The 11679-nt window shown below is 42.5% G+C and overlaps 1 protein-coding gene across 1 annotated transcript; it reads right to left on the bottom strand.

The window, feature by feature from the left end:
- Positions 1 to 607: 607 nt before the first annotated feature.
- Positions 608 to 10795, bottom strand: btg1 (B-cell translocation gene 1, anti-proliferative). Its single transcript, XM_042403325.1, has 2 exons — positions 10126 to 10795; positions 608 to 5028 (listed from the first exon to the last, which is right to left on the bottom strand). Exons 1-2 carry the CDS (start codon positions 10268 to 10270, stop codon positions 4625 to 4627), a joined length of 549 nt encoding a protein of 182 aa, XP_042259259.1. The 5' UTR covers positions 10271 to 10795; the 3' UTR covers positions 608 to 4624.
- Between the last annotated feature and the right edge of the window lie 884 nt (positions 10796 to 11679).

The following is an 11679-nucleotide window of genomic DNA, read 5'->3' as shown; positions in this document are numbered from 1 at the left end:
CATGTGCATGAGCATTTGGATGTAAAGTGATTGGATTTGCTGATCAGGGCAGGCAACAGACCTTTTAAGGCAAAGCGGCAAAGGGCTTATGAAATGTTCCACAGTTGCTCCCAAAATACAGAGCTACATCAACATTATTGACCGTCATCCAGTCCATCAGTGCAGCAGGTTTTCTCAGTTTGCATATTTATATTCCACAGCAGTTTAAGGCACCATTGCATTTTTTCTTAATTTATTATTTTATTTAGCAGCGTATGTGAATCTATCTATATGTAAAGTGCAGTTTTCTGTCCCAAGAGAGGAACAAGAGTTAGTGAGGCAGTAAAATTGCTGACTTGATCTCCTCTCCAGTCCTCTTGGCACAGTTGGCCCACTCAGTCCTCATAGACTACGAGGTCAAATTCCAATCTGGGCCTCAGTGGGGCAACATAGGCGTTAAAAGTTTGAATAATATATGAGACATAGTCTAAGATCCTCCTTCAAGTATACCATCAAAAGCAGCTATAAGACTCTAACTTTAAATTTGATTATTAGTGTGATTTTAGTTGTAAAGCTGTCATTGAATAATACAGAAAAATATGTAAATAATGACACAGCTCACAGGGAATATGATGCCAAGATAGGAAATCTTTTATTACAGAGAAAAAAAAACTTTTCTTCCAAAATATAGAAATCTGTACAACTTCCGCACAATCAATTTACATGAACTGTACAAATTTACAGCAGTTCATCACAACATACCCAAGGAAAAGAAACTCAACACGATAAAGATGTACTGACATGAGATCACAAGATAGACAGCTTTTCATCTTGGGTAAGCTCAGATTTTTTTGTCTATTTTCTGGTTTTGTAAGTAAATAGAAAAAAAAGGAAAAAAAAACTGAAAAAAAGAAAAAGAAGAAAAAAAAACAAAGGATACGTCTACACTTACAGATCATGGAAACTAATATTTTTTTTTACCAAAACAACTTTGGTCCTTGCCAACACTCCCATCACAAATGGCTTCACTTACGAAAAGCGTTATCCATGTTAAAAGATGAAATACAAAAGGAATACATCTAAAAACACCTCAGGATAGCAATTATTGGCACTTCCCATGTGTAATGTTATGTACTCTACCATTTGTTGTACAGTTACAATACATTCTACAATATGTAAAACACCTCAAATGTGAAAGTGGCAATAATTCAACTAATCGATGACAATATTGACACAAACAACAACAAAACTGCTGTTCCCTTCCTGTTTCATGTCTTAACATGCACAACTTTTCCATAAGGGTATTTATTGAATGTCTGAGGCCTGAGTTTGGCAATACATTCCAGGAGAGACTCCTCGCGTCTCAAAGAAAATGTCACACAACTTCAACTTGACATATTTAGTGCATTTTATGTGCTATTTTATCTCTGACTACTCAAAGCACTCTTACAACAATTCTGTAACCTATGTGCGCACAAGCTGAATGGATGCCATTTAAATAACCAATATTACTGAGGACTTAGACCATTTTGGGTGGTGGTAGTACAGTTCAGAAGGTGTTGAAGGGGATTTTTAATTTTTTTTTTTTAATTTTGTAGGTCTAAAAACGAGGTTTGTTAAAAGTGGGTTAGATCACCAGACTAAAAATCCTCTTAAAAAGCGGATGAAAAGGAGCAAATGGGGATGGCAGAGTGGAAAGATGAGAAAATCTACCAGTGTGACCATAAAATACATCTAGAAAAAAGTGAGACAGGACAATCTCACATCCGAAGTATAGACCAATCTCATGACATCTTGTCACATGACATAAAAAAAGCTATAATGGAGCAGCTTGATTTAAAACTGGTGTCCACCATGGAAACCAAAGCTCTGGGCTCCCATCCCAGTGAGCTCCTCTCCATCTGGCCAACACAGAATCACTGCTTTTCACAGATTGCTGAAGGGAGTATCAGCAGAGAGCAGGGGAGGAGGGGGTTAGGGGGTTGCAGTGCGTCAAAGGCTATAGCTCTATTACCCATGATCCTCTCAGGCTTAGGGGAGCTTAAACACCCATAGGTCTGGCCATGACTGGTGAACCAGCCTGCCGTGACAGATTTGGCCAGCGGCTACGGGCTGAGCGTCGCCTGTAGCCGCCCCAGCATCTGTTCCAGCTTGCGGTTACCACTCACCGCCCCAGAACCAGGAGTGAAGTGGGGGTACGTCAGACAGCCATCACATCCTTTCATATGCATGTAAACAAAGTTGCTACTCAAACTCAGTAATCAAGTGCAGCGCAATCCAGTGAGATGAAAACAGAAAACAATGGCCTAGTACCCTCAATTCTTCATCTTTTATCCATGTTTCCTTGTCTCTCACTAGCCCCCCTAGTGCAGCTTGAGCACCCCATGCGCGTGTGCTGGTTTTTTATCCATCACTGCTAAGGGAGGGTTGAGGGCTTCTGGTCAGGGTGGGGGATGTTGAATAAGTCCAGAGGGGGGGCTGGAGGGATTTTAGCTGCCCTGGACAAATGAGTCCGGCCCTGGCCCCCCCTCTCTCACACACCAGCTCCCCGTCCCCGCCTTCCTTACCCAACTCCCCGCGGTGATGGATGATGATATGTGTCACATTAAATCTACCTGCATCCACAGGGGGTCAGCTAGCAGCATGCTGGCTTGCTTTTGGCTTAACAGGAGGTCTGAGCTGAGGGGTGATATGTGGCACTTGAGGCACTCTAACCCCCACACCAAGAGGTGGGGAGGGGGTGGAGGGTGTTGCAGCTGCCAGGCTGGAATGGGACACCTCCAGTGAGGGCCCGGGCAGCACATTGCGCACCAGGCTGGCTCACATAAGCCTGATATTAGTTTAAAAATCACAAATGGCTCATAATTCATGAAAATGAGGTCTCCATAAGGCAATGCACCACACAAAAGGATAAGTCTTTCCCTTTCAAAGACCTTGGAAATAACTAATGTAGATGAAAATAGAGGGCTGACAAGGCCTGTTGTTGTTTATAATTCAAGTTAAAATTAATCTCTGAACAGTCGGTGCTCCAGACCTCCCTTTGGCCAAAGTCTCACACAGTCATCACTTAGTCCAGACCTTTCAGACTGACTTTTTTTTCTATCAGCAACACAAATCACCATCTGTGTGTGTCTGGGGGGGAAAACAGCTTAGCTCTGCATACTGCCAGAGCGTTGATGAACAGTGCCATATGAACGGATGACAGAATGTTTCTAACATACCACCAAAAATACTCTCCACCTAAAAAAAAAAAAAAAGAAATCAACAGCTCTGAAATGTTCACAAATACAGTGTAAAAAATGGTTTTGAAATCCAGAGTTGCACACTCCCGATTCAATAGACATTAGTCTACCCCGACACGGGAGCTACAGTATGAACAAACGGCTAAAAATGGTTAGGGCAATAAAAACGGTGTGAAAATATGACATTCGAATGGATGGAATGCAGGCGATTTTCTCTAAAAAGTACACATCCCACACAATCTCACGTCAAAGTGCATTCAATGTCAATTCTAACAGGGCCACGAGACCAAAATTTGGGTAAAATAGGCCCCCCCTTTTGCTACACTTTGAATTTTGGTGATGCAGGAGATGACAAAGTGGTGAGGGAAAAGGGGGCAAATTAACAACACAGGAACTTGATTGTGAATTCAAACAACATTCATTAACTAGGGGGAGGGGGAGGAGACTGGTCTCCTGCCCTCCCCCTGGAAAGCTACACATACATGGGTGATGGGAGGGCGACAGTGCAACGGGACACACTGGTATCCATAGGTAATAGGTGTCACAACACATTCCACTTGCATACGGGCCGAGAGAGGTTGAGATGTAGGTTTTCTGAAGCTCATGGTTGATGGTGGAAGGTGGAGGAAGAGAGGTTAGACTGAAAGCCTTTGCTCCAACAGCTACAGGGTAAAGAAAACTAATTCCCTGTGGTCCAAAAAGGGTGTTTTATAGAAAATAGAGATGCTCTTGTTGGGTGTTTCTTTACCTTGAGCTAAGAGAGCGAAAGGCACAGTCTAAACCTCAACTTCCTCCTCACCCAGGAAACAAAACAAATTAAAAAACAGCAAATTGAAAAACCTCTGGATTTTGAAATTCATGGGGTAGCTCCCGGTAAAAATTCCTTACAATTTAGGTTTTGGTGTTTTGCGGTGGTGTGTTGAACATGTACCCATAGTAACCACAAGTAAGAAAAGTGCAAAGTCAATGTTGATAGCCCCTTCAGAGATGGAGCTGATCACCATGTTGTTTACAGTCGGGGGTGGGGGTAGGGGGGGGGTATGTGGAGTCAGTCTCCATGGGGGGTTCCTGGTTGGTTGGTTGGTTGGTTGGTATAGCTGCCCCAACAGTTCCATTTCCACAAAGCCTCTCCAAAAAAACGGAGTGCCCAGCTGATCCAATGACACAACAGAACAGATGATAATGGGGAGAGAGGGTAAAAAATATCAAACCTACAAGGTTTCCATCACCTGGACGATAGGCCACATCCTCTGTTTTTTTTTTTTTTCTTTTTCTTTTTTCTTCTTTCACTATTTCATTTCATATTCTTAGCTTTAAAAAGGCTCACCCTGATCTGGTCAAGTGATCTGACCAGTAACGGCGTGACCCTGAACAAAAGTAGGCCGGGGTGACAGTATGCCTCTTTAACTGGACACAGTCATCATATTGTAGGCTTTGGAGGGACTGGTTCTGCCCAGCACCATCAGTTCCTCCTTGCAGCTGATGTGACTGTCCACCATGGGGCTCACCGACCCGCTGTTTCCTGAGGGGGAGCTGGTGGTGGCTGTTACCGGCATTCCTATGGGGCCGGGCTGCGACTCATACAGGACGCAGATGGAGCCGTCCTCGCCAATGCGGTAGGACACCTCGAAGGGGTCCACCCAGAGCGTGAGCTCACTGGGCAGCAGCAGGTAGAGTTGCTGGATGGTCAGGCCGATGCGCTGGCCTGCCTGCCCCACCAGTGGGTCCATCTTGTGGTTGATGCGAATGCAGCGGTAACCTGAACCCTTGCAGGGCCTGTCTGGGAACCAGTGGTGCTTATAGTGCTCTGAAGGGATAAAAACAAGAGAAAAAAGGATGGAGACAAAGTTTAGCTTTGGAGTGATTACCATCAGGCTGCATGTAAGAACATGTAATGAGGGTAAGATAATAAGGACATATGCACTGATAAATGTTGGGAGAAGAGGGTCCAAACAGAAAATTATTACTCATTGCTGTGGATACTGTTTCATGCCCAGAAATGCTATACACAGAAACACAGGAACTGGAGTGACCTGAAGTTGAACAAAGGTCGAAACAGAAAACAGACAGACTGTACTTTGCGTTAGATAAGTCCACATAGGGCTGTAACAGTATGGATTTTTTTCTTACTGCAGTGAAAAAGCAACGTATCCCTGCAGTTTGGCGGTTTACTACCCCCCCTCATGAAAAAAAACCAAACTACGACCTTTTTTTAAAATTATATTAGTGTGTGTGTGATGATGTTGCTGCTTGCAGTTATGTTGAAAAAGTAAAATCTGTTTTGATTAAAACACCATACATTTTCCCTCCTCCTCCACCCCGCGGCAGTGAATTCGGCTCAGCTTGATTTACTCAGCGGGTCACGGAGACAGTGTAAAGCACAAACATACACGGCCGGAGTCCCTGCTGTTTCTCCGACTGTGGAGTAAAACGGTCGGAGGCAAAGTGCTCCACCCTTCCACGCTCATGAGTGCTATGCCTGGCAAAATGCTGTCAGGAAATGCATCTCACCCGGCATAGCAATGATGAGTACTATGACTGACAACCACTGTGATTTACATACGGGCCGGCTCGCACAGTTCAAACCTCTGATGAAGAGAGGTATGTCTGGCGCTATTCACTCCTCTGTGATGAGGAATATGCTAAACACACATACACACACAACTGGAGAGAGGGGGTGTGTCTCCTCTCCCCTCTTTTACTCCATTAAGGAAAAAGAGTGATGATGGTGGAGCCTTCTGCCACACTCATGGGCGCTATGCCAGACGATATGCTGTGAGAAGGCAAATATCGCCCGGCATAACAACTATGAAAACAGTGACTGACCCCCCACATACGCCTCCGTCCACATACGGTCTGGCTCACACAGTTCAAACCTCTGGTTGAGAGATGTGTGTCTAATGTCTAACAGTATTACTGCATCTGTGGTGGCGAATATGTGAAACACACACACACAAACAGGTGAGAGGGGCGTGTGTCTCTGTCTCGTTCTTCCTTGTTCAACTCCGCTCAGGAGGCAAGTGAGGATGAACACAGAGACACAATGCCAGCCACTGAATATCACACAGCTGGTGCATTCACGAACCTCGCCACCTGCTGTAACTTTCACCAGCAAAAAATAGAAATTGTGGCGATGACAATAATGAGCTCAACCCCACGCTAGGCATCACATGACTGCGGTATTGCGGTTATCGTCACAGCCCTAAGTCCACATGATTTAATAAACTTTGTATGGCTGTAAAACTGTTAACGTTAAAAATGAAATCATAAAAAAGCCACTGTGTATTTCAAAGGTCTAAGATAACTGTGTGATAAATCATAATTTATTCTTAAAATGTTTAAAAGGCTGAGATAAATTTAATCTGCAACAAAACATTATTGCTTGCTGTTTGACAGTGTGTATATTTGGGTTGTTTCCAGATATTAAACAAGAGTAAGGCTTGTTGATTAAGGCAAGCAGATCTTAATCTCATGTAATGCGTTTTTGCCAGGAGGCAAATTTAAGGGTTATGAAACGGGATGGGATCTGACTTGTCAGAGTAAATCAAACAGACTATTATATAAAAACCATTAACTGTAACTTTAGAGATTGAGGGAAAAATATTCTTTGTGTAAAACAAAACTTTTATAACCCATCTAATTTAGTTACTACTAATAAGTAAGTGATCACATATGACTTTTGTGACAGCCTGTTTCTTATTATAGTTAGCCTATAGCTGGTAAAAATAAGCAAAATATACTTGTTTCCACAAAAATACAGGGTGTTAAAGAGTGCAGCAGCAAAAGAAAGGAAAGAAAAACATCACCACCTGTTATAGGCCTGATAAGCAGCCATAAACAGGCGGCCAGAGGCACCCTGGGCGTACGTGACAAAGAAAGGGCCATTGAATTGCACAATCCCTCCCCTGGCCGTCGTCAGTGTCAAAGTCTCCCATGACTGGCTGAACAAAAACACCAAAAGTGTTGAAGTCTCAGCCAGCCATCTGGGACACACGGCTCCGCCTCTTAAAGGGAGAGGATCCTATTTGTCTCGTCTGTGTGGAAGTTTTTTAGAAGTGCAGTGAAACCACTGACTGACTCAGAGTGACGCCATTCACGGTACGCTTCAGGCATTTCGGTGGTTAAGATGATGTGAGAAACATTAAACTGTTGACTGTATGATTCGGGTGTATGAGGAAGTAAAATGTGACTCCCTCTTTTCTTACAACTTCACTTTTAGCATGTAAGAAAGCTTCCAAATCTTACTTTTCTAGGAAAGCTGGACAGTTTAAAATCTCTCCTTTGTTCTGACCTTCTCATTTACTGACACCCCCCCCCCCCCCCCCCTCCTATTTACTCTGACAAGCCTCATCCATATTGAATTCCCATTCATGCTAACTGCATTGTGGCCAATGAAAAACGTTGTAAGTGAAGTAGGCCAGTATTCAGGCTGGGGCCCGGAGGCCACCTGTATGCATCCACAGGATAATAACACCCCCCCCTCCCTTCCTCCGTGTACCGTGTCTTATCACAGAAGGCTGTATACTGCCGAGCTAATGGAGGGGTTGGCACTCATGAAAGAGCACAAGGGGCTGGATGAGCTTTCAGCCATCGGACTGAGCCACAAAGGCAGCCACCTACAAACCCTGGAGCAGCTGGGAAAGGATCAGCTCAGCAGGGCCTATTCTTAAAAATGAGGGCACATGGGAGGTGAAGGAGGTGGTGGGGGGAGGAAATGGGAAACGGAAAAGTAAGCAGACTAGTGTGCGCTTAAACCTAAAGAGTTTAACGGAAGTGGGTTGTTTATTCATTGTAGCTGACCTCTAATACTAACAATACTTTAAGTGAGTCTGCTTTGGATATTTTCCATTTGAAGCCATTTTCTAGAAAAGCGTCAAATCTCGCTGCTTATAAACAGGAAGAATCAAACCCCAGACAATTACGCAACTGCCGTGATTTCATTGTGGTCATTGGGACTAATTTCCCCATCTTACCTTCGGCTCAACACAAACAAGAGAAGCAAGGCACCAAGCTTTTCAGTACACAGACACAATAGTGAGTGATGATGGTGTTTTCCGAGCACAAAAGCACTCTGGCTGGCCTAGTTCAGCAGCGAGCCCCACAGGGTACTATCACACACATTCAGTTTTGTTTTCACATATTTACGTTGTGGTCAAAATGGTTCTTTTGTCAAAAGTATTACTTTTTCATTTAAGTAGATTATAAACAGTATAGTATTCTTTCTACATCTACAGCGGTTTCTTAAAAGGTTGAGGTTTTTGCATGTGACACATTAAACCTTACAATTTACAACACTTTGATGTAATTAATGTTTATGTGCACTAAATATAGGGTGGGTTAATAGTGTTTCAGTGGATTTCCCCTCCATTTCCTCGCTCATTAAGCTGCGCTGCCTCCGCCTTTAATGTCCTCCTATAGGCGCCCACCAAAACATCCCCTCCCCCACATACAGGCCTCACACCAGACTCTGTTTAACCCTAACTTTTGTCTGTTTACAAACACAGCTGTTGTAACTCATAATTTGCTTTTCTAGACAATTAATTTATCAGATTTGATCACTTAACATACATACATACATACATACATACATACATAGGCGATTCTAAGACTCCTTGCCTATACAGATTGTAGTCTGTCTGTGGTACCAAATGGTGAGTTTAGGATGGCTTTGTACTCATGCATTGTTTTTTTACCTCCCTTAAAGAAAACAAGCTATATTTTTTATTATTGTAATGTTTATATTGTGCTGTGTTCTTGATATATTATCGTTATTATTCTTTTATTTTTCTAAAGAGTATTTCATTTTAAAAAAAAACAAAAAAACAAAAACGGGAAAATCTACAAAGTAAGACTTGTTTATGAGCGAGTGAGGCCCTTATATAGGAAATGTAGGTCATCTGCTGCTCTACGTGCTCAGGAGATGGAGAGAAGCAGATGTATAGCAGCTTTAGAGCCCCCGAGACTGGAATGTGTTTACAGCAGGAAATGAGACACAATCCCTGAGCAGCACTGTTCTCTAAAACTCTTTTAGTGCTCAAATTAAACCTGTGCGTAAAGTCTTGGGCGCGTATGGGCGCCATATCCTGAGAAATAAAACAGAAAAAAAACGGCGCTTTGATTTCCATTCATTGGAAAACAGCTGAGTGTGTTGTTTGTTTGATGAATGTTTAGTGAATGAATGTGAGATGTGATTAAAAAAATAAATAAATTCGACTATAACTAAACTTTCAATCCCAAAAAGAACATCCAACTGTGCGTTTATGTTATAAACTTTCAGTAGAAACAAGCAAATCAAAAGTCGCAAAATGTTATGTTTTATATAAAGGATATATTATAAAAATGAAAAAAAAAACGTTACCTTAATACTGCTAATAGTAAAGTTTGGTCTGACATTGGATTTGTTTTCATTATTAACGTATTTTGTCCAATGCATTACGTAATTGAGCAGCCTCTTGTAACTCACTGGGGGCTGTTTTGCTTTATCGACCGAGGCGCACTTCCTTGTTTGAGCCAAGCGCCTCTTTCCACCCCCCCTCCTGCTCTTCCTCCCGACAAAGTAACAAATTTATAACCTTGATTTTGCGTCTTTGTTTTTAAATTTCGATTTTATATCGATTTAATCGTCGACCAATCGTCTTAGATCGCCAAAAGTGTTTATACTTTGTCGCCCCCTCTTTCTCCTACGTGCGCAAACAGTGGTGCGCTTTGGTAGCGCTGATAGTGATACTTGAGAGAACAAAGAAAGGCTTCTTCTGAATCCCTCTCAAACCGATTAGGACCCGAATTTAAGCACTTATTGATCAAATAAACCCATAACTTCAATTATTAAAGTGTAGTTTACAATGTGAAACGTTTTTAAGAGGTGTTGTGTGCGTGTAAAGTGGACATTTTCTGGTTTCCTTACCTGCCAAAATGTCCTGTAAGCTTTGGCTGAATGTTTGGACCTGTCGATCGTTTACGTGTCCTTTTACCCTCAGAAATCTCGACAGAAATCCGACGGCGGCGTTGATCTCCGGTTTCATCGTTCCCCGGGCACAAAGGGTATGCATTGAGAAAGACAACGGCGACGATCCGTCCGCGTTTCTTGATTTTCTTTACGTGTTTGTCCGACTCTTCGTCTTTCTCTCCACTTCTGGTCTGCGATCCTTATCTGTTGGCGCTTGTGTTGTTTCTCTTGACATTTATTTGTCGAGGTAGAGGAGAGTTTTTTTTTTCTTCAGAGAGAGTCCGTGTGCGAGGACGGTACAGTGTTTGGAAAAAGACGCCTGTTGTTGGTAAATAACAGGGGGTTGGGGGGGCGGGGGGGCCCTTGTTGCCACGTTCACCGACCCTCCCTGTTCACTTTCCTCCGCCAGAGTGAAGATCTCCGAGTGGGGGAGCGGGTTTTTATAGCGCCCCCTCCCTCTCCACAGCGCCGACACAAGCTGCTACAGCAACAACAGCTCACCAATCGGGGCCCCTGTGACCGTCTGACGAGCCACATATAGGAGGAGTGGAGCGTTCACGTCACCGCTCTGAAAATAAACAGAGGTACACAGCATGAAACCACGGTGCGTTCAGGGACTGTCCGTAAGACGGGAAGTACGAGAGAAAAAAAGGGAACAAAAGCGAAGAAAACAAAGAAAAAGTCGAGAGGTCCTTGTTGAAGAAGTTGGTCTCAGCAACAAGCATGCTTTATTGTTTCTGTATTCTTGTCTTCGACTTTATCCTTTATTTAATCAGGTAAAAGTCTCATTGAGATTAAAATCTCTTTTTCAAGAGTAACCTGGCCAAGAGAGCAGCATAAACATTGTTACAACAATAAACACAAACAATACAAACAGACAAATACAACCGTCACGCACTATAAACGAGTGCACACAAAATCAAATGGATATGCGATAAAAGATAAAGGACAAAAATCCAGTTATGATGCATAAACAGGTACAATTTTCTTAAATGATTTCATTGAAAATTTCGGAGCAATCACATTTACCAAGAGTACTATTTCCTCGATCCTTTAAAACTGACCGTAATCAGCACTGACAATTCCAGGAAGAAGGGGCATCGTATTTAAAAGCTTTTTTTGCCTAATTCTCTGAGGACCAACATCTGTAGAATATCACGAGACAGACGCCATATTCATTTGGGTTTTTACACATGTATGTGCACAGATAATTATAGTCAGTAGCCTAACATATAATGACAAAAACATGGTAACTCACTCTGTCTATCCAGTCACAATTAGAAATTGTCAGTATATCGATATACAGGACCATGGAGCTTGAATATATATTTGTCCCGAATTTGACTATCACTGTCTTTAAATCAGGGTTAAAAAATACATCTATGTTCTCCAACCTTTGACTAAACCTAAAGCACTTACCATTATCTACCTGGCACTGAAATCTTTACCTATCTATTAAGATCTTTGTTTTTAAATTTTTCTTTATATCCTTTTGATTTGTATTGTAATATT

The sequence above is a fragment of the Thunnus maccoyii genome, chromosome 23, assembly GCF_910596095.1.
Source record: "Thunnus maccoyii chromosome 23, fThuMac1.1, whole genome shotgun sequence".
NCBI lineage: Eukaryota > Metazoa > Chordata > Actinopteri > Scombriformes > Scombridae > Thunnus > Thunnus maccoyii.
This window is presented reverse-complemented; position numbering and strand designations above follow the sequence as displayed.

Excerpts from the sequence above, each read along its gene's own strand:
- btg1 (XM_042403325.1), bottom strand. The coding sequence starts at position 10,270 with ATGCATACCCTTTGTGCCCGGGGAACGATGAAACCGGAGATCAACGCC. Across the intron at positions 5,029-10,125 it reads CTTACAGGACATTTTGGCAG|AGCACTATAAGCACCACTGG; the intron begins GTAAGGAAACCA and ends TTATCCCTTCAG.